This window comes from Scyliorhinus torazame, chromosome 4 (assembly GCF_047496885.1).
Source record: "Scyliorhinus torazame isolate Kashiwa2021f chromosome 4, sScyTor2.1, whole genome shotgun sequence".
In the NCBI taxonomy this organism is placed as follows: domain Eukaryota; kingdom Metazoa; phylum Chordata; class Chondrichthyes; order Carcharhiniformes; family Scyliorhinidae; genus Scyliorhinus; species Scyliorhinus torazame.
In genome coordinates this window covers 6,502,403-6,526,047 of record NC_092710.1, presented here as the reverse complement: position 1 = coordinate 6,526,047, position 23,645 = coordinate 6,502,403, and the positions used below count along the sequence as shown (strand labels likewise).

The window sequence follows — 23,645 nt, the reverse complement described above, 5'->3', positions numbered from 1 at the left end:
CAGTGTGGGAAACAGTATGGGGATTAGTGTTGTAAACAGTGTGGTAAACAGTATGGGGATTAGTGTTGTAAACACTGTGGTAAACAGTGTGGGGATTAGTATTGTAAACAGTGTGGTAAACAGTATGGGGATTAGTGTTGTAAAGAGTGTGGTAAACAGTATGGGGATTAGTGTTGTAAACAGTGTGGGAAACAGTATGGGGATTAGTACTGTAAACAGTGTGGTAAACTGTATGGGGATTAGTGTTGTAAACAGTGAGGTAAACGGTATGGGGATTAGCTTTGTAAACAGTGTGTTAAAAAGTATGGGGATTAGTGGTGTAAACAGTTTGGGAAACAGTATGGGGGTTAGTATTGTAAACAGTGTGGTAAACAGTATGGGGATTAGCGTTGTAAACAGTGTGGTAAACAGTATGGGGATTAGTGTTGTAAACAGTGTGGTAAACAGTATGGGGATTAGGGTTGTAAACACTGTGGTAAACAGTGTGGGGATTAGTATTGTAAACAGTGTGGTAAACAGTATGGGGATTAGTGTTGTAAAGAGTGTGGTAAACAGTATGTGGATTAGTGTTGTAAACAGTGTGGGAAACAGTATGGGGATTAGTACTGTAAACAGTGTGGTAAACGGTATGGGGATTAGTGTTGTAAACAGTGTGGTAAACAGTATGGGGATTAGTGGTGTAAACAGTGTGGTAAACAGTATGGGGATTAGTGTTGTAAACAGTGTTGTAAACAGTATGGGGATTAGTGTTGTAAACAGTGTGAGAAACAGTATGGGGATTAGTGTTGTAAACAGTGTGGTAAACAGTATGGGGATTAGTGCTGTAAACAGTGTGGTAAACTGTATGGGGATTAGTGTTGTAAACAGTGTGGTAAACAGCATGGGTATTAGTGTTGTAAACAGTGTGAGAAACAGTATGGGGATTAGTGTTGTAAACAGTGTGGTAAACAGTATGGGGATTAGTGCTGTAAACAGTGTGGTAAACAGTATGGGGATTAGTGTTGTAAACAGTGTGGTAAACAGCATGGGGATTAGTGTTGTAAACAGTGTGAGAAACAGTATGGGGATTAGTGTTGTAAACAGTGTGGTAAACAGTATGGGGATTAGTGCTGTAAACAGTGTGGTTAACAGTATGGGGATTAGTGTTGTAAACAGTGTGGTAAACAGTTTGGGGATTAGTCTTGTAAACAGTGTGGTAAACAGTATGGGGATTAGTGTTGTAAACAGTGTGGTGAACAGTATGGGGATTAGTGTTGTAAACAGTGTGGTAAACAGTGTGGGGATTAGTGTTGTAAATAGTGTGGTAAACAATATGGGGATTAGTGTTGTAAACACTGTGGTGAACGGTATGGGGATTAGTGTTGTAAACAGTGTGATAAACAATATGGGGATTAGTGTTGTAAACACTGTGGTGAACGGTATGGGGATTAGTGTTGTAAACTGTGTGGTAAACAGTCTGGGGATTAGTGTTGTAAACTGTGTGGTAAACAGTATGGGGATTAGTATTGTAAACAGTGTGGTAAGCAGTATGGGGATTAGTGCTGTAAACAGTGTGGTAAACAGTATGGGGATTAGTGTTGTAAACAGTGTGGTAAACAGTTTGGGGATTAGTGTTGTAAACAGTGTGTTAAACAGTATGGGGATTAGTGCTGTAAACAGTGTGGTAAACAGTATGGGGATTAGTATTGTAAACAGTGTTGTAAACAGTATGGGGATTATTGTTGTAAAGAGTGAGCTAAACAGTATGGGGATTAGTGTTGTAAACAGTGAGGTAAACAGTATGGGGATTAGTGGTGTAAACAGTGTGGGAAACAGTATGGGGATTAGTGTTGTAAACAGTGTGGTAAAAAGCATGGGGATTAGTGTTGTAAAGAGTGAGGTAAACAGTATGGGGATTAGCTTTGTAAACAGTGTGGTAAACAGTATGGGGATTAGTGGTGTAAACAGTGTGGGAAACAGTATGGGGATTAGTATTGTAAACAGTGTGGTAAACAGTATGGGGATTAGCGTTGTAAACAGTGTGGTAAACAGTATGGGGATTAGTGTTGTAAACAGTGTGGTAAACAGTATGGGGATTAGTGTTGTAAACACTGTGGTAAACAGTGTGGGGATTAGTATTGTAAACAGTGTGGTAAACAGTATGGGGATTAGTGTTGTAAACAGTGTGGTAAACAATATGGGAATTAGTGTTGTAAACAGTGTGGTGAACGGTATGGGGATTAGTGTTGTAAACAGTGTGGTAAACAGTATGGGGATTAGTGTTGTAAACAGTGTGGTAAACAGTATGGGGATTAGTATTGTAAACAGCGTGGTAAACAGTATGGGGATTAGTGTTGTAAACAGTGTGGTATACAGTATGGGAATTAGTGTTGTAAACAGTGAGGTAAACAGTATGGGGATTAGTGTTGTAAACAGTGTGGTATACAGTATGGGAATTAGTGTTGTAAACAGTGAGGTAAACAGTATGGGGATTAGTGTTGTAAACAGTGAGGTAAACAGTTTGGGGATTAGTGTTGTGAACAGTGTGGTAAACAGTATGGGGATTAGTATTGTAAACTGTGTGGTAAACAGTATGGGGATTAGTGTTGTAAACAGTGTGGGAAACAGTATGGGGATTAGTATTGTAAACATTGTGGTAAACTGTATGGGGATTAGTGTTGTAAACAGTGTGGTGAACAGTATGGGGATTAGTGTTGTAAACAGTGTGGTAAACAGTATGGGGATTAGTGTTGTAAACAGTGTGGTAAACAGTATGGGGATTAGTATTGTAAACAGCGTGGTAAACAGTATGGGGATTAGTGTTGTAAACAGTGTGGTGAACGGCATGGGGATTAGTGTTGTAAACAGTGTGGTAAACAGTATGGGGATTAGTGTTGTAAACAGTGTGGTAAACAGTATGGGGATTAGTGTTGTAAACAGTGTGGGAAACAGTATGGGGATTAGTATTGTAAACAGTGTGGTGAACGGCATGGGGATTAGTGTTGTTAACAGTGTTGTAAACAGTATGGGGATTAGTGCTGTAAACAGTGTGGTAAACAGTATGGGGATTAGTGCTGTAAACAGTGTGGGAAACAGTATGGGGATTCGTATTGTAAACAGTGTTGTAAACAGTATGGGGATTAGTGTTGTAAACAGTGTGGTAAACAGTATGGGGATTAGTGCTGTAAACAGTGTGGTAAACAGTATGGGGATTAGTGCTGTAAACAGTGTGGTAAACAGTATGGGGATTAGTGTTGTAAACAGTGTGGTAAACAGTTTGGGGATTAGTGTTGTAAACAGTGTGTTAAACAGTATGGGGATTAGTGCTGTAAACAGTGTGGTAAACAGTATGGGGATTAGTATTGTAAACAGTGTTGTAAACAGTATGGTGATTATTGTTGTAAAGTGTGAGGTAAACAGTATGGGGATTAGTGTAGTAAACAGTGTGGGAAACAGTATGGGGATTAGTACTGTAAACAGTGTGGTAAACTGTATGGGGATTAGTGTTGTAAACAGTGCGGTAAACAGTATGGGGATTAGTGGTGTAAACAGTGAGGTAAACAGTATGGGGATTAGTATTGTAAACAGTGTGGTAAACAGTATGGGGATTAGTATTGTAAACAGTGTGGTGAACGGCATGGGGATTAGTGTTGTAAACTGTATGGGCATTAGTGTTGTAAACAGTGTGGTAAACAGTATGAGGATTAGTGTTGTAAACAGTGTGGTAAACAGTATGGGGATTAGTGTTGTAAACACTGTGGTAAACAGTATGGGGATTAGTGTTGTAAACAGTGTGGTAAACAGTATGGGGATTAGTGTTGTAAGCAGTGTGGTAAACAGTATAGGGATTAGTATTGTAAACAGTGTGGTAAACAGTATGGGGATTAGTGTTGTAAACAGTGTGGGAAACAGTATTGGGATTAGTACTGTAAACAGTGTGGTAAACTGTATGGGGATTAGTATTGTAAACAGTGTGGTAAACAGTATGGGGATTAGTGTTGTAAACAGTGTGGTAAACAATATGGGAATTAGTGTTGTAAACAGTGTGGTGAACGGTATGGGGATTAGTGTTGTAAACAGTGTGGTAAACAGTATGGGGATTAGTGTTGTAAACAGTGTGGTAAACAGTATGGGGATTAGTATTGTAAACAGCGTGGTAAACAGTATGGGGATTAGTGTTGTAAACAGTGTGGTATACAGTATGGGAATTAGTGTTGTAAACAGTGAGGTAAACAGTATGGGGATTAGTGTTGTAAACAGTGTGGTATACAGTATGGGAATTAGTGTTGTAAACAGTGAGGTAAACAGTATGGGGATTAGTGTTGTAAACAGTGAGGTAAACAGTATGGGGATTAGTGTTGTGAACAGTGTGGTAAACAGTATGGGGATTAGTGGTGTAAACAGTGTGGGAAACAGTATGGGGATTAGTGTTGTAAACACTGTGGTAAACAGTGTGGGGATTAGTATTGTAAACAGTGTGGTAAACAGTATGGGGATTAGTGTTGTAAAGAGTGTGGTAAACAGTATGGGGATTAGTGTTGTAAACAGTGTGGGAAACAGTATGGGGATTAGTACTGTAAACAGTGTGGTAAACTGTATGGGGATTAGTGTTGTAAACAGTGAGGTAAACGGTATGGGGATTAGCTTTGTAAACAGTGTGTTAAAAAGTATGGGGATTAGTGGTGTAAACAGTTTGGGAAACAGTATGGGGGTTAGTATTGTAAACAGTGTGGTAAACAGTATGGGGATTAGCGTTGTAAACAGTGTGGTAAACAGTATGGGGATTAGTGTTGTAAACAGTGTGGTAAACAGTATGGGGATTAGGGTTGTAAACACTGTGGTAAACAGTGTGGGGATTAGTATTGTAAACAGTGTGGTAAACAGTATGGGGATTAGTGTTGTAAAGAGTGTGGTAAACAGTATGTGGATTAGTGTTGTAAACAGTGTGGGAAACAGTATGGGGATTAGTACTGTAAACAGTGTGGTAAACTGTATGGGGATTAGTGTTGTAAACAGTGTGGTAAACAGTATGGGGATTAGTGGTGTAAACAGTGTGGTAAACAGTATGGGGATTAGTGTTGTAAACAGTGTGGTAAACAGCATGGGGATTAGTGTTGTAAACAGTGTGAGAAACAGTATGGGGATTAGTGTTGTAAACAGTGTGGTAAACAGTATGGGGATTAGTGCTGTAAACAGTGTGGTAAACAGTATGGGGATTAGTGTTGTAAACAGTGTGGTAAACAGCATGGGGATTAGTGTTGTAAACAGTGTGAGAAACAGTATGGGGATTAGTGTTGTAAACAGTGTGGTAAACAGTATGGGGATTAGTGCTGTAAACAGTGTGGTAAACAGTATGGGGATTAGTGTTGTAAACAGTGTGGTAAACAGTATGGGGATTAGTCTTGTAAACAGTGTGGTAAACAGTATGGGGATTAGTGTTGTAAACAGTGTGGTGAACAGTATGGGGATTAGTGTTGTAAACAGTGTGGTAAACAGTGTGGGGATTAGTGTTGTAAACAGTGTGGTAAACAATATGGGGATTAGTGTTGTAAACACTGTGGTGGACGGTATGGGGATTAGTGTTGTAAACAGTGTGATAAACAATATGGGGATTAGTGTTGTAAACACTGTGGTGAACGGTATGGGGATTAGAGTTGTAAACTGTGTGGTAAACAGTCTGGGGATTAGTGTTGTAAACAGTGTGGTAAACAGTATGGGGATTAGTATTGTAAACAGTGTGGTAAACAGTATGGGGATTAGTGCTGTAAACAGTGTGGTAAACAGTATGGGGATTAGTGTTGTAAACAGTGTGGTAAACAGTTTGGGGATTAGTGTTGTAAACAGTGTGTTAAACAGTATGGGGATTAGTGCTGTAAACAGTGTGGTAAACAGTATGGGGATTAGTATTGTAAACAGTGTTGTAAACAGTATGGGGATTATTGTTGTAAAGAGTGAGGTAAACAGTATGGGGATTAGTGTTGTAAACAGTGAGGTAAACAGTATGGGGATTAGTGGTGTAAACAGTGTGGGAAACAGTATGGGGATTAGTGCTGTAAACAGTGTGGTAAAAAGCATGGGGATTAGTGTTGTAAAGAGTGAGGTAAACAGTATGGGGATTAGCTTTGTAAACAGTGTGGTAAACAGTATGGGGATTAGTGGTGTAAACAGTGTGGGAAACAGTATGGGGATTAGTATTGTAAACAGTGTGGTAAACAGTATGGGGATTAGCGTTGTAAACAGTGTGGTAAACAGTATGGGGATTAGTGTTGTAAACAGTGTGGTAAACAGTATGGGGATTAGTGTTGTAAACACTGTGGTAAACAGTGTGGGGATTAGTATTGTAAACAGTGTGGTAAACAGTATGGGGATTAGTGTTGTAAACAGTGTGGTAAACAATATGGGAATTAGTGTTGTAAACAGTGTGGTATACAGTATGGGAATTAGTGTTGTAAACAGTGAGGTAAACAGTATGGGGATTAGTGTTGTAAACAGTGTGGTATACAGTATGGGAATTAGTGTTGTAAACAGTGAGGTAAACAGTATGGGGATTAGTGTTGTAAACAGTGAGGTAAACAGTATGGGGATTAGTGTTGTGAACAGTGTGGTAAACAGTATGGGGATTAGTGGTGTAAACAGTGTGGGAAACAGTATGGGGATTAGTGTTGTAAACAGTGTGGTAAACAGTATGGGGATTAGTGTTGTAAACACTGTGGTAAACAGTGTGGGGATTAGTATTGTAAACAGTGTGGTAAACAGTATGGGGATTAGTGTTGTAAAGAGTGTGGTAAACAGTATGGGGATTAGTGTTGTAAACAGTGTGGGAAACAGTATGGGGATTAGTACTGTAAACAGTGTGGTAAACTGTATGGGGATTAGTGTTGTAAACAGTGAGGTAAACGGTATGGGGATTAGCTTTGTAAACAGTGTGTTAAAAAGTATGGGGATTAGTGGTGTAAACAGTTTGGGAAACAGTATGGGGGTTAGTATTGTAAACAGTGTGGTAAACAGTATGGGGATCAGTGTTGTAAAGAGTGTGGTAAACAGTATGTGGATTAGTGTTGTAAACAGTGTGGGAAACAGTATGGGGATTAGTACTGTAAACAGTGTGGTAAACGGTATGGGGATTAGTGTTGTAAACAGTGTGGTAAACAGTATGGGGATTAGTGGTGTAAACAGTGTGGGAAACAGTATGGGGATTAGTGTTGTAAACAGTGTTGTAAACAGTATGGGGATTAGTGTTGTAAACAGTGTGAGAAACAGTATGGGGATTAGTGTTGTAAACAGTGTGGTAAACAGTATGGGGATTAGTGCTGTAAACAGTGTGGTAAACTGTATGGGGATTAGTGTTGTAAACAGTGTGGTAAACAGCATGGGGATTAGTGTTGTAAACAGTGTGAGAAACAGTATGGGGATTAGTGTTGTAAACAGTGTGGTAAACAGTATGGGGATTAGTGCTGTAAACAGTGTGGTAAACAGTATGGGGATTAGTGTTGTAAACAGTGTGGTAAACAGCATGGGGATTAGTGTTGTAAACAGTGTGAGAAACAGTATGGGGATTAGTGTTGTAAACAGTGTGGTAAACAGTATGGGGATTAGTGCTGTAAACAGTGTGGTTAACAGTATGGGGATTAGTGTTGTAAACAGTGTGGTAAACAGTTTGGGGATTAGTCTTGTAAACAGTGTGGTAAACAGTATGGGGATTAGTGTTGTAAACAGTGTGGTGAACAGTATGGGGATTAGTGTTGTAAACAGTGTGGTAAACAGTGTGGGGATTAGTGTTGTAAATAGTGTGGTAAACAATATGGGGATTAGTGTTGTAAACACTGTGGTGAACGGTATGGGGATTAGTGTTGTAAACAGTGTGATAAACAATATGGGGATTAGTGTTGTAAACACTGTGGTGAACGGTATGGGGATTAGTGTTGTAAACTGTGTGGTAAACAGTCTGGGGATTAGTGTTGTAAACTGTGTGGTAAACAGTATGGGGATTAGTATTGTAAACAGTGTGGTAAGCAGTATGGGGATTAGTGCTGTAAACAGTGTGGTAAACAGTATGGGGATTAGTGTTGTAAACAGTGTGGTAAACAGTTTGGGGATTAGTGTTGTAAACAGTGTGTTAAACAGTATGGGGATTAGTGCTGTAAACAGTGTGGTAAACAGTATGGGGATTAGTATTGTAAACAGTGTTGTAAACAGTATGGGGATTATTGTTGTAAAGAGTGAGCTAAACAGTATGGGGATTAGTGTTGTAAACAGTGAGGTAAACAGTATGGGGATTAGTGGTGTAAACAGTGTGGGAAACAGTATGGGGATTAGTGTTGTAAACAGTGTGGTAAAAAGCATGGGGATTAGTGTTGTAAAGAGTGAGGTAAACAGTATGGGGATTAGCTTTGTAAACAGTGTGGTAAACAGTATGGGGATTAGTGGTGTAAACAGTGTGGGAAACAGTATGGGGATTAGTATTGTAAACAGTGTGGTAAACAGTATGGGGATTAGCGTTGTAAACAGTGTGGTAAACAGTATGGGGATTAGTGTTGTAAACAGTGTGGTAAACAGTATGGGGATTAGTGTTGTAAACACTGTGGTAAACAGTGTGGGGATTAGTATTGTAAACAGTGTGGTAAACAGTATGGGGATTAGTGTTGTAAACAGTGTGGTAAACAATATGGGAATTAGTGTTGTAAACAGTGTGGTGAACGGTATGGGGATTAGTGTTGTAAACAGTGTGGTAAACAGTATGGGGATTAGTGTTGTAAACAGTGTGGTAAACAGTATGGGGATTAGTATTGTAAACAGCGTGGTAAACAGTATGGGGATTAGTGTTGTAAACAGTGTGGTATACAGTATGGGAATTAGTGTTGTAAACAGTGAGGTAAACAGTATGGGGATTAGTGTTGTAAACATTGTGGTATACAGTTTGGGAATTAGTGTTGTAAACAGTGAGGTAAACAGTATGGGGATTAGTGGTGTAAACAGTGTGGGAAACAGTATGGGGATTAGTGTTGTAAACAGTGTGGTAAACAGTATGGGGATTAGTGTTGTAAACACTGTGGTAAACAGTGTGGGGATTAGTATTGTAAACAGTGTGGTAAACAGTATGGGGATTAGTGTTGTAAAGAGTGTGGTAAACAGTATGGGGATTAGTGTTGTAAACAGTGTGGGAAACAGTATGGGGATTAGTACTGTAAACAGTGTGGTAAACTGTATGGGGATTAGTGTTGTAAACAGTGAGGTAAACGGTATGGGGATTAGCTTTGTAAACAGTGTGTTAAAAAGTATGGGGATTAGTGGTGTAAACAGTTTGGGAAACAGTATGGGGGTTAGTATTGTAAACAGTGTGGTAAACAGTATGGGGATCAGTGTTGTAAAGAGTGTGGTAAACAGTATGTGGATTAGTGTTGTAAACAGTGTGGGAAACAGTATGGGGATTAGTACTGTAAACAGTGTGGTAAACGGTATGGGGATTAGTGTTGTAAACAGTGTGGTAAACAGTATGGGGATTAGTGGTGTAAACAGTGTGGGAAACAGTATGGGGATTAGTGTTGTAAACAGTGTTGTAAACAGTATGGGGATTAGTGTTGTAAACAGTGTGAGAAACAGTATGGGGATTAGTGTTGTAAACAGTGTGGTAAACAGTATGGGGATTAGTGCTGTAAACAGTGTGGTAAACTGTATGGGGATTAGTGTTGTAAACAGTGTGGTAAACAGCATGGGGATTAGTGTTGTAAACAGTGTGAGAAACAGTATGGGGATTAGTGTTGTAAACAGTGTGGTAAACAGTATGGGGATTAGTGCTGTAAACAGTGTGGTAAACAGTATGGGGATTAGTGTTGTAAACAGTGTGGTAAACAGCATGGGGATTAGTGTTGTAAACAGTGTGGGAAACAGTATGGGGATTAGTACTGTAAACAGTGTGGTAAACTGTATGGGGATTAGTGTTGTAAACAGTGAGGTAAACGGTATGGGGATTAGCTTTGTAAACAGTGTGTTAAAAAGTATGGGGATTAGTGGTGTAAACAGTTTGGGAAACAGTATGGGGGTTAGTATTGTAAACAGTGTGGTAAACAGTATGGGGATCAGTGTTGTAAAGAGTGTGGTAAACAGTATGTGGATTAGTGTTGTAAACAGTGTGGGAAACAGTATGGGGATTAGTACTGTAAACAGTGTGGTAAACGGTATGGGGATTAGTGTTGTAAACAGTGTGGTAAACAGTATGGGGATTAGTGGTGTAAACAGTGTGGGAAACAGTATGGGGATTAGTGTTGTAAACAGTGTTGTAAACAGTATGGGGATTAGTGTTGTAAACAGTGTGAGAAACAGTATGGGGATTAGTGTTGTAAACAGTGTGGTAAACAGTATGGGGATTAGTGCTGTAAACAGTGTGGTAAACTGTATGGGGATTAGTGTTGTAAACAGTGTGGTAAACAGCATGGGGATTAGTGTTGTAAACAGTGTGAGAAACAGTATGGGGATTAGTGTTGTAAACAGTGTGGTAAACAGTATGGGGATTAGTGCTGTAAACAGTGTGGTAAACAGTATGGGGATTAGTGTTGTAAACAGTGTGGTAAACAGCATGGGGATTAGTGTTGTAAACAGTGTGAGAAACAGTATGGGGATTAGTGTTGTAAACAGTGTGGTAAACAGTATGGGGATTAGTGCTGTAAACAGTGTGGTTAACAGTATGGGGATTAGTGTTGTAAACAGTGTGGTAAACAGTTTGGGGATTAGTCTTGTAAACAGTGTGGTAAACAGTATGGGGATTAGTGTTGTAAACAGTGTGGTGAACAGTATGGGGATTAGTGTTGTAAACAGTGTGGTAAACAGTGTGGGGATTAGTGTTGTAAATAGTGTGGTAAACAATATGGGGATTAGTGTTGTAAACACTGTGGTGAACGGTATGGGGATTAGTGTTGTAAACAGTGTGATAAACAATATGGGGATTAGTGTTGTAAACACTGTGGTGAACGGTATGGGGATTAGTGTTGTAAACTGTGTGGTAAACAGTCTGGGGATTAGTGTTGTAAACTGTGTGGTAAACAGTATGGGGATTAGTATTGTAAACAGTGTGGTAAGCAGTATGGGGATTAGTGCTGTAAACAGTGTGGTAAACAGTATGGGGATTAGTGTTGTAAACAGTGTGGTAAACAGTTTGGGGATTAGTGTTGTAAACAGTGTGTTAAACAGTATGGGGATTAGTGCTGTAAACAGTGTGGTAAACAGTATGGGGATTAGTATTGTAAACAGTGTTGTAAACAGTATGGGGATTATTGTTGTAAAGAGTGAGCTAAACAGTATGGGGATTAGTGTTGTAAACAGTGAGGTAAACAGTATGGGGATTAGTGGTGTAAACAGTGTGGGAAACAGTATGGGGATTAGTGTTGTAAACAGTGTGGTAAAAAGCATGGGGATTAGTGTTGTAAAGAGTGAGGTAAACAGTATGGGGATTAGCTTTGTAAACAGTGTGGTAAACAGTATGGGGATTAGTGGTGTAAACAGTGTGGGAAACAGTATGGGGATTAGTATTGTAAACAGTGTGGTAAACAGTATGGGGATTAGCGTTGTAAACAGTGTGGTAAACAGTATGGGGATTAGTGTTGTAAACAGTGTGGTAAACAGTATGGGGATTAGTGTTGTAAACACTGTGGTAAACAGTGTGGGGATTAGTATTGTAAACAGTGTGGTAAACAGTATGGGGATTAGTGTTGTAAACAGTGTGGTAAACAATATGGGAATTAGTGTTGTAAACAGTGTGGTGAACGGTATGGGGATTAGTGTTGTAAACAGTGTGGTAAACAGTATGGGGATTAGTGTTGTAAACAGTGTGGTAAACAGTATGGGGATTAGTATTGTAAACAGCGTGGTAAACAGTATGGGGATTAGTGTTGTAAACAGTGTGGTATACAGTATGGGAATTAGTGTTGTAAACAGTGAGGTAAACAGTATGGGGATTAGTGTTGTAAACAGTGTGGTATACAGTATGGGAATTAGTGTTGTAAACAGTGAGGTAAACAGTATGGGGATTAGTGTTGTAAACAGTGAGGTAAACAGTTTGGGGATTAGTGTTGTGAACAGTGTGGTAAACAGTATGGGGATTAGTATTGTAAACTGTGTGGTAAACAGTAAGGGGATTAGTGTTGTAAACAGTGTGGGAAACAGTATGGGGATTAGTATTGTAAACATTGTGGTAAACTGTATGGGGATTAGTGTTGTAAACAGTGTGGTGAACAGTATGGGGATTAGTGTTGTAAACAGTGTGGTAAACAGTATGGGGATTAGTGTTGTAAACAGTGTGGTAAACAGTATGGGGATTAGTATTGTAAACAGCGTGGTAAACAGTATGGGGATTAGTGTTGTAAACAGTGTGGTGAACGGCATGGGGATTAGTGTTGTAAACAGTGTGGTAAACAGTATGGGGATTAGTGTTGTAAACAGTGTGGTAAACAGTATGGGGATTAGTGTTGTAAACAGTGTGGGAAACAGTATGGGGATTAGTATTGTAAACAGTGTGGTGAACGGCATGGGGATTAGTGTTGTTAACAGTGTTGTAAACAGTATGGGGATTAGTGCTGTAAACAGTGTGGTAAACAGTATGGGGATTAGTGCTGTAAACAGTGTGGGAAACAGTATGGGGATTCGTATTGTAAACAGTGTTGTAAACAGTATGGGGATTAGTGTTGTAAACAGTGTGGTAAACAGTATGGGGATTAGTGCTGTAAACAGTGTGGTAAACAGTATGGGGATTAGTGCTGTAAACAGTGTGGTAAACAGTATGGGGATTAGTGTTGTAAACAGTGTGGTAAACAGTTTGGGGATTAGTGTTGTAAACAGTGTGTTAAACAGTATGGGGATTAGTGCTGTAAACAGTGTGGTAAACAGTATGGGGATTAGTATTGTAAACAGTGTTGTAAACAGTATGGTGATTATTGTTGTAAAGTGTGAGGTAAACAGTATGGGAATTAGTGTAGTAAACAGTGTGGGAAACAGTATGGGGATTAGTACTGTAAACAGTGTGGTAAACTGTATGGGGATTAGTGTTGTAAACAGTGCGGTAAACAGTATGGGGATTAGTGGTGTAAACAGTGAGGTAAACAGTATGGGGATTAGTATTGTAAACAGTGTGGTAAACAGTATGGGGATTAGTATTGTAAACAGTGTGGTGAACGGCATGGGGATTAGTGTTGTAAACTGTATGGGCATTAGTGTTGTAAACAGTGTGGTAAACAGTATGGGGATTAGTGTTGTAAACAGTGTGGTAAACAGTATGGGGATTAGTGTTGTAAACACTGTGGTAAACAGTATGGGGATTAGTGTTGTAAACAGTGTGGTAAACAGTATGGGGATTAGTGTTGTAAGCAGTGTGGTAAACAGTATAGGGATTAGTATTGTAAACAGTGTGGTAAACAGTATGGGGATTAGTGTTGTAAACAGTGTGGGAAACAGTATTGGGATTAGTACTGTAAACAGTGTGGTAAACTGTATGGGGCTTAGTGTTGTAAACAGTGTGGTAAACAGTATGGGGATTAGTATTGTAAACAGTGTGGGAAACAGTATGGGGATTAGTGTTGTAAACAGTGAGGTAAACAGTATGGGGATTAGTATTGTAAACAGTGTGGTAAACAGTATGGGGATTAGTATTGTAAACAGTGTGGTGAACGGCATGGGGTTTAGTGTTGTAAACAGTGTGGTAAACTGTATGGGGATAAGTGTTGTAAACAGTGTGGTAAACAGTATGGGGATTAGTGTTGTAAACAGTGTGGTAAACAGTATGGGGATTAGTATTGTAAACAGTGTGGCAAACCGTGTGGGGATTAGTGTTGTAAACAGTGTGGTAAACAATATGGGAATTAGTATTGTAAACAGTGTGGTAAACTGTATGGGGATTAGTGTTGTAAACAGTGTGGTAAACTGTAAGGGGATTAGTGTTGTAAACAGTGTGGTAAACAGTATGTGGATTAGTATTGTAAACAGTGTGGTAAACAGTATGGGGATTAGTGTTGTAAACAGTGAGGTAAACAGTATGGGGATTAGTGTTGTAAACAGTGTGGGAAACAGTATGGGGATTAGTGTTGTAAACAGTGTGGTAAACAGTATGGGGATTAGTGTTGTAAACAGTGAGGTAAACAGTGTGGGGATTAGTGCTGTAAACAGTGTGGGAAACAGTATGGGGATTAGTGTTGTAAACAGTGTGGTAAACAGTGTGGGGATTAGTGTTGTAAACAGTGAGGTAAACACTGTGGGGATTAGTGCTGTAAACAGTGTGGGAAACAGTATGGGGATTAGTGTTGTAAACAGTGTGGGAAACAGTATGGGGTTTAGTGTTGTAAACAGTGTGGTAAACAGTATGGGGATTAGTGCTGTAAACAGTGTTGTAAACAGTATGGGGATTAGTGTTGTAAACAGTGTGGTAAACAGTATGGGGATTAGTGTTGTAAACAGTGAGGTAAACAGTGTGGGGATTAGTGCTGTAAACAGTGTGGGAAACAGCATGGGGATTAGTGCTGTAAACAGTGTGGGAAACAGTATGGGGATTAGTGTTGTAAACATTGTGGGAAACAGTATGGCGATTAGTGTTGTAAACAGTGTGGGAAACAGTATGGGGATTAGTGTTGTAAACAGTGTGGAAAACAGTGTGGGGATTAGTGTTGTAAATAGTGTTGTAAACAGTATGGGGATTAGTGTTGTAAACAGTGTGGTAAACAGTATGGGGATTAGTGTTGTAAACAGTGTGGGAAACAATATGGGGATGAGTGTTGTAAACAGTGTGGTAAACTGTATGGGGATTAGTGTTGTAAACAGTGTGGTAAACAGTATGGGGATTAGTGCTGTAAACAGTGTGGTAAACGGTATGGGGATTAGTGTTGGAAACAGTGTGGGAAACAGTATGGGGATTAGTGTTGTAAACAGTGTGGTAAACAGTATGGGGATTAGTGTTGTAACCAGTGTGGGAAACAGTATGGGGATTAGTGTTGTAAACAGTGAGATAAGCAGTATGGGGAATGGTGCTGTAAACAGTATGGTAAACAGTATGGGGATTAGTGTTGTAAACAATGTGGTAAACTGTATGGGGATTAGTTTTGTAACCAGTGTGGTAAACAGTATGGGGATTAGTGTTGTAAACAGTGTGGTAAACTGTATGGGGATTAGTGTTGTAAACAGTGTGGTAAACAGTATGGGGATTAGTGCTGTAAACAGTGTGGTAAACAGTATGGGGATTAGTGTTGTAAACAGTGTGGTAAACTGTATGGGGATTAGTGCTGTAAACAGTGTGGTAAAAAGTATGGGAATTAGTTTTGTAAGCAGTGTGGTAAACAGTATGGGGATTAGTACTGTAAACAGTGTGGTAAACAGTATGGGGATTAGTGTTGTAAACAGTGTGGTAAACAGTATGGGGATTAGTGTTGTAAACAATGTGGTAAACAGTATGGGGATTAGTGTTGTAAACAGTGTGGTAAACAGTATGGGGATTAGTGTTGTAAACAGTGTGGTAAACAGTATGGGGATTAGTGTTGTAAACAGTGTGGTAAACAGTATGGGGATTAGTGTTGTAACCAGTGAGGTAAACAGTATGGGGATTAGTGTTGTAAACACTGTGGTAAACAGTAAGGGGATTAGTGTTGTAAACAGTGTGGTAAACAGAATGGGGATTAGTGTTGGAAACAGTGTGGAAACAGTACGGGGATTAGTGTTGTAAACAGTGAGGTAAACAGTATGGGGAATGGTGCTGTAAACAGTATGGTAAACAGTATGGGGATTAGTGTTGTAAACAATGTGGTAAACTGTATGGGGATTAGTTTTGTAACCAGTGTGGTAAACAGTATGGGGATTAGTGTTGTAAACAGTGTGGTAAACTGTATGGGGATTAGTGTTGTAAACAGTGTGGTAAACAGTATGGGGATTAGTGCTGTAAACAGTGTGGTAAACAGTATGGGGATTAGTGTTGTAAACAGTGTGGTAAACTGTATGGGGATTAGTGCTGTAAACAGTGTGGTAAAAAGTATGGGAATTAGTTTTGTAAGCAGTGTGGTAAACAGTATGGGGATTAGTACTGTAAACAGTGTGGTAAACAGTATGGGGATTAGTGTTGTAAACAGTGTGGTAAACAGTATGGGGATTAGTGTTGTAAACAGTGTGGTAAACAGTATTGGGATTAGTGTTGTAAACAGTGTGGTAAACAGTATGGGGATTAGTGTTGTAACCAGTGAGGTAAACAGTATGGGGATTAGTGTTGTAAACACTGTGGTAAACAGTAAGGGGATTAGTGTTGTAAACAGTGTGGTAAACAGAATGGGGATTAGTGTTGGAAACAGTGTGGAAACAGTACGGGGATTAGTGTTGTAAACAGTGAGGTAAACAGTATGGGCACTAGTGTTGTAAACAGTGTGGAAACAGTATGGGGATTAGTGTTGTAAACAGCGTGGTAAACAGTATGGGGATTAGTGTTGTAAACAGTGTGGTAAACAGTATGGGGATTAGTACTGTAAACTGTGTGGTAAACAGTATGGGGATTAGTACTGTAAACAGCATTGTAAACAGTTAGGGGATTATTGTTGTCAACAGTGTGGTAAACAGTATGGGGATTAGTGTTGTAAACAGTGAGGTAAACAGTATGGGCACTAGTGTTGTAAACAGTGTGGAAACAGTATGGGGATTAGTGTTGTAAACAGCGTGGTAAACAGTATGGGGATTAGTGTTGTAAACAGTGTGGTAAACAGTATGGGGATTAGTACTGTAAAAAGTGTGGTAAACAGTATGTGGATTAGTACTGTAAACAGCATGGTAAACTGCATGGGGATTAGTGTTGTAAACAGCGTGGTAAACAGTATGGGGATTAGTGTTGTAAACAGTGTGGCAAACAGTATGGGGATTAGTACTGTAAACTGTGTGGTAAACAGTATGGGGATTAGTACTGTAAACAGCATTGTAAACAGTTAGGGGATTATTGTTGTAAACAGTGTGGTAAACAGTATGGGGATTAGTGTTGTAAACAGTGAGGTAAACAGTATGGGCACTCGTGTTGTAAACAGTGTGGAAACAGTATGGGGATTAGTGTTGTAAACAGCGTGGTAAACAGTATGGGGATTAGTGTTGTAAACAGTGTGGTAAACAGTATGGGGATTCGTACTGTAAACAGTGTGGTAAACAGTATGGGGATTAGTACTGTAAACAGCATGGTAAACAGTGTGGGGATTAGTGTTGTAAACAGCGTGGTAAACAGTATGGGGATTAGTGTTGTAAACAGTGTGGTAAACAGTATGGGGATTAGTGTTGTAAACAGTGTGGTAAACAGTATGGGGATTAGTGTTGTAAACAGTGTGTTAAACAGTATGGGGATTAGTGTTGTAAACAGTGTGGGAAACAGTATGGGGATTAGTGTTGTAAACAGTGTTCTAGACTTTGCGAGGTTGTTGTTGTTTACTATGAATGTTAAATTGTCCGCCTTCCAGTGTAAAGAGTTGTCATCGGCCGAATCTTGCTGATTGGTACATTCCAAATCCATGGACTATGTTGTGAGGGATGCCCTGGAACTTGGCCAGCTGATGTAGAGACACGATGGGGGGGGGGGGCCGTATTACCCCGAATACATACCACCACACTTTCTCTGTCTGAGACCTTTCGGCCATAGTGTGGTTTCTATTTGAACCCATCAGAGTCCATGACTCATATTGAATGTCTACAGTGTATATTTCACATGACAGTTGTCAGGAAGCACCCAACAGTGTAACCTGATCTCGGTGCAAAACTTGAATCTTATTGCCTTTGCGTGGCGGCCATTTTGAAATGTTTCGGTCATGTGTTTTCAGATATTTTCGGCCTAATGGATATTTTTATTAAAGGTAATACTAACTGAGAATGCTTACCGATATACCGATCCTCGTTGTCAGTCTCACCCCCGATTATCACCTGCCCAGAGTTCAGGAGCTCCAGGAGACGTTTAAAGTGTTCATCATTGATGATCCTTCCATAGTCAGGGCTCTCCTTCGGGTCTTTGCCGTAGAATGTGTCCAGGCACTCCCCGATAGCCGGGACCAGCTGGTCCTGCACCTCCCTGGTGCAGAGGATGTAATCCGGGGCCACACAGGACTGGCCCGCGTTGAAGAAGCGGCCCCAGGTCAGGCGGTGGGCTGTACTCTCCAGGTGAAAGCTCTGGTCAACGTAACACGGGTTCTTGCCCCCCAGTTCCAGCGTGATAGGTGTCAGGTGTTCCGCTGCAGCTTTCATAATGACCTTGCCAACCGTGCTGTTTCCTAGAGTCAGGGGAACGGATGGGGGGCGGGGGGGGGGGGGGGGGGGGGGGGGGCGGGACGGAGGGGAGAGGGGAAGGGAGGGGTCGGGGTGCAGACAGTGGGTGATTAGCATCAGTAACGAATGAGCGAGGGGAACTGGGATTCACCCCCAACGTTCCCCGTCATCCTCCCCTGACAGCACCGAGGAGCAGACACACACAGAGCTCCTCGGACGTCCCATTGTAGCGACTTCTTCAGGAGCCCAAACACCCATTCGTCCTCAAAGACATCCCCAATCCCCTCTAGCTCCCCTCTATACACAACGCCCCCATTGCCCTCTCTCACCCCCATGCACAGCACGCCCACTTCCTCCTCCCTCTCAAACCCACACAGAGTTACCTTTTTGGACACCAAAGCGAAGCCCCAAGTAATTTGCAATTGGTGAAGCCATGGGGAAAGGGCTGCTTACACCCCGGCAGTGCCGAATCTGGCCAATGGGGATCTCCCATGTTAAATTGAAACATAGAGGGGAGCGATTCTCCGAGATGCGGGGAATCGGCGGCGGGCCGCTGGAATCCGGTACTCCGGCCCGGATGGCGGCCGCGCCGGTACGGCAGAGTCCCGCCGGCTCCGTTCACCCCTGGTCGCTGCCGGCGGGAACGCTGCGGGAACGCTCGGGGGGGCGTCCTGTGGGGCAGGGGGGTGGAGGACGGCTCCTTCAATGGGGCGGGGGGCCCTCCGATGGGGTCTGGTCCGCGATCGGGGCCCATCGATCGGCGGGCCGGCCTCCCCCCCCCCCCTCCCCCCCGGGGCCTACTTCCTTGCGCGGCCATGTTGGGTCGGGGGCGGTGCGCGTACCAAGTTCCCCGCGCATGCGCAGGATTGAGACGCCCCAACTGCGTATGCGCGGGTTGGCGCGGCGCCCATTTGGCTGGGGCGGCGTGAACCGCTCCAGCGCCGTGCGGGCCCCCTGTGGGGGCCAGAATAGGTCGTGCCCGGGCCCTGTTCGCGCCGCCGTGAGACGCGACGCCGTTCACCACGGCGTGAACACTTGGCCTCCATATCGGAGAATCGCCCCCAGAATTAACCACATCAACGTCTAAGAAATAGCTTCACGATTAACAGTTATTAAATAAAAGGAAAGTCATTCACTGACTGTCTACACCCACAGCTATGCATAGTCCAACTAAGAAACTCAATCCAGTTCCAAACCTTTCAGTGATCATGGACATGCCCAGATCGCTCGGCCTCTCAGCACTCGCAAGAGTTCTACCATTTATTGAGTAATTTGTACACGCATTGGACCTTCCAATTGCATTGCCTCACCCTCGTCCGGATTAAACTCCGTCTGCCATTTCTCCGCCCAAGACTCTAACCAGTTTATATCCTGCTGTATCCTCTGACAATCCTCTTCACTGTCCGCTACTCCACCAATTTATGTGTCGTCCACGAACTTACCAATCAGACCAGCATAAGGTCAGAAGTGGGGGTGTTTGCGGATGACATAGAACACAGAACATTCCAGCGCAGTACAGGCCCTTCGGCCCTCGATGCTGCGCCGACCTGTGAAACCACTCGAAAGCCCATCTACACCCTTATCGTCCATATGTCTATCCAATGACCATTAGAATGCCCTTAGTGTTGGCGAGTCCACTACTGTTGCAGGCAGGGCATTCCACTCCCTTACTACTCTCTGGGTAAAGAACCTACCTCTGACATCAGTCCTATATCTATCTCCCCTCAATTTAAAGGTATGTCCCCTCGTGCTAGACATCACCATCCGAGGAAAAAGGCTCTCACTGTCTCACTGTCCACCCTATCCAATCCTCTGATCATCTTGTATGCCTCAATTAAGTCACCTCTTAACCTTCTTCTCTCTAACGAAAACAGCCTCAAGTCCCTCAGCCTTCCCTCATAAGATCTTCCCTCCATACCAGGCAACATTCTGGTAAATCTCCTCTGCACCCTTTCCAATGCTTCCACATCCTTCCTATAATGCGGCGACCAGAATTACACGCAATACTCCAAATGCGGCCGCACCAGAGTTTTGTACAGCTGCAACATGACCTCATGGTCAGGGGGAAAAAAACAAACAGGCAGAAAGTGCAGGGATCCCTCGTGGCCGTTCCCCTTCAAAACAAGTATACCGTTTTGGATGCTGTTGGGGGGGATGACCTACCGGGGGAAGGCCCTAGCGGCCAGGTCTCTGGCACTGAGTCTGGCTCTGGGGCTCAGAAGGGAAGGGGGGAGAATAGAAAAGCAATAGTTGTAGGAAATTCAATGGTTAGGGGAATAGATAGGAGATTCTGTGGTCGCGAGCGAGACTCCCGGAAGGTATGTTGCCTCCCGGGTGCCAGGGATGTCTTGGATCGTGTCTTCAGGATCCTTAAGGGGGAGGGTGAGCAGCCAGAAGTCGTGGTGCACATTGGTACCAACGACATAGGTAGGAAAACGGGTGTGGAGGTAATAAACAAGTTTAGGGAGTTAGGCTGGAAGTTAAAAGCCAGGACAGACAGAGTTGTCATCTCTGGTTTGTTGCCGGTGCCACGTGATAGCGAGGCTAGGAATAGGGAGAGAGTGCAGTTGAACACGTGGCTGCAGGAATGGTGTAGGAGGGAGGGCTTCAGGTATTTGGATAATTGGAGCGCATTCTGGGGAAGGTGGGACCTGTACAAGCAGGACGGGTTGCATCTGAACCAGAGGGGCATCAATATCCTGGGAGGGAGGTTTTCTAGTACTCTTCGGGAGGGTTTAAACTAATTTGGCTGGGGAATGGGAACCAGATTTGTAGTCCAGCAACTAAGGTAGCCGATATTCAGGACGCCAAAGCGTGTAATGAGGCAGTGGGGAAGGGAACACTGACAAAGGAGAGTACTTGCAGGCACGGAGATGGGTTGAAGTGTGTATACTTCAACGCAAGAAGCATCAGGAATAAGGTGGGTGAACTTAAGGCATGGATCGGTACTTGGGACTACGATGTGGTGGCCATCACGGAAACTTGGATAGAAGAGGGGCAGAAATGGTTGTTGGAGGTCCCTGGTTATAGATGTTTCAATAAGATTAGGGAGGGTGGTAAAAGAGGTGGGGGGGGGGGGTGGCATTATTAATTAGAGATAGTATAACAGCTGCAGAAAGGCAGTTCGAGGAGTATCAGCCTACTGATGTAGTATGGGTTGAAGTCAGAAATAGGAAAGGAGCAGTCACCTTGTTAGGAGTTTTCTATAGGCCCCCCAATAGTAGCAGAGATGTGGAGGAACAGATTGGGAAACAGATTTTAGAAAGGTGCAGAAGTCATAGGGTAGTAGTCATGGGCGACTTTAACTTCCCAAATATTGAGTGGAAACTCTTTAGATCAAATAGTTTGGATGGGGTGGTGTTTGTGCAGTGTGTCCAGGAAGCTTTTCTAACACAGTATGTAGATTGTCCGACCAGAGGAGGGGCAATATTGGATTTAGTACTGGGTAATGGGCCAGGGCAAGTGATAGATTTGTTAGTGGGGGAGCATTTTGGAGATAGTGACCACAATTCTGTGACTTTCACTTTAGTAATGGAGAGGGATAGGTACGTGCAACAGGGCAAGGTTTACAATTGGGGGAAGGGTAAATACGATCTTGTCAGACAAGAATTGAAGTGCATAAGTTGGGAACATAGGCTGGCAGGGAAGTACACAAGTGAAATGTGGAACTTATTCAAGGAACAGGTGCTACGTGTCCTTGATATGTATGTCCCTGTCAGGCAGGGAAGAGATGGTCGAGTGAGGGAACCATGGTTGACAAGAGAGGTTGAATGTCTTGTTAAGAGGAAAAAGGTGACTTATGTAAGGCTGAGGAAACAAGGTTCAGACAGGGCATTGGAGGGATACAAGATAGCCAGGAGGGAACTGAAGAAAGGGATTAGGAGAGCTAAGAGAGGGCATGAACAATCTTTGGCGGGTAGGATCAAGGAAAACCCCAAGGCCTTTTACACATATGTGAGAAATATGAGAATGACTAGAGCGAGGGTAGGTCCGATCAAGGACAGTAGCGGGAGATTGTGTATTGAGTCTGAAGAGATAGGAGAGGTCTTGAACGAGTACTTTTCTTCTGTATTTACAAATGAGAGGGGCGATATTGTTGGAGAGGACAGTGTGAAACAGATTGGTAAGCTCGAGGAAATACTTGTTAGGAAGGAAGATGTGTTGGGCATTTTGAAAAACTTGAGGATAGACAAGTCCCCCGGGCCTGACGGGATATATCCAAGGATTCTATGGGAAGCAAGAGATGAAATTGCAGAGCCGTTGGCAATGATCTTTTCGTCCTCACTGTCAACAGGGGTGGTACCAGGGGATTGGAGAGTGGCGAATGTCGTGCCCCTGTTCAAAAAAGGGACTAGGGATAACCCTGGGAATTACAGGCCAGTTAGTCTTACTTCGGTGGTAGGCAAAGTAATGGAAAGGGTACTGAAGGATAGGATTTCTGAGCATCTGGAAAGACACTGCTTGATTAGGGATAGTCAGCACGGATTTGTGAGGGGTAGGTCTTGCCTTACAAATCTTATTGAATTCTTTGAGGAGGTGACCAAGCATGTGGATGAAGGTAAAGCAGTGGATGTAGTGTACATGGATTTTAGTAAGGCATTTGATAAAGTTCCCCATGGTAGGCTCATGCAGAAAGTAAGGAGGCATGGGATAGTGGGAAATTTGGCCAGTTGGATAACGAACTGGCTAACCGATAGAAGTCAGAGAGTGGTGGTGGATGGCAAATATTCAGCCTGGATCCCAGTTACCAGTGGCGTACCGCAGGGATCAGTTCTGGGTCCTCTGCTGTTTGTGATTTTCATTAATGACTTGGATGAGGGAGTTGAAGGGTGGGTCAGTAAATTTGCAGACGATACGAAGATTGGTGGAGTTGTGGATAGTACGGAGGGCTGTTGTCGGCTGCAAAGAGACATAGATAGGATGCAGAGCTGGGCTGAGAAGTGGCAGATGGAGTTTAACCCTGAAAAGTGTGAGGTTGTCCATTTTGGAAGGACAAATATGAATGCGGAATACAGGGTTAACGGTAGAGTTCTTGGCAATGTGGAGGAGCAGAGAGATCTTGGGGTCTATGTTCATACATCTTTGAAAGCTGCCACTCAAGTGGATAGAGCTGTGAAGAAGGCCTATGGTGTGCTCGTGTTCATTAACAGAGGGATTGAATTTAAGAGCCGTGAGGTGATGATGCAGCTGTACAAAACTTTGGTAAGGCCACATTTGGAGTACTGTGTACAGTTCTGGTCGCCTCATTTTAGGAAGGATGTGGAAGCTTTGGAAAAGGTGCAAAGAAGATTTACCAGGATGTTGCCTGGAATGGAGAGTAGGTCTTACGAGGAAAGGTTGAGGGTGCTAGGCCTTTTCTCATTAGAACGGAGAAGGATGAGGGGCGACTTGATAGAGGTTTATAAGATGATCAGGGGAATAGATAG

The 23,645-nt window shown here is 42.5% G+C and overlaps 1 protein-coding gene across 1 annotated transcript in view; it reads right to left on the bottom strand.

The window, feature by feature from the left end:
* Positions 1-23,645, bottom strand: part of LOC140410106 (aldehyde dehydrogenase family 3 member B1-like) — a 525,125-nt gene that overhangs the window by 42,844 nt on the left and 458,636 nt on the right. Inside the window, exon 6 of the mRNA XM_072498045.1 lies at positions 17,838-18,224. Coding sequence (XP_072354146.1) covers positions 17,838-18,224 — 387 coding nt within the window. The remainder of the gene's footprint in view (positions 1-17,837; positions 18,225-23,645) is intronic.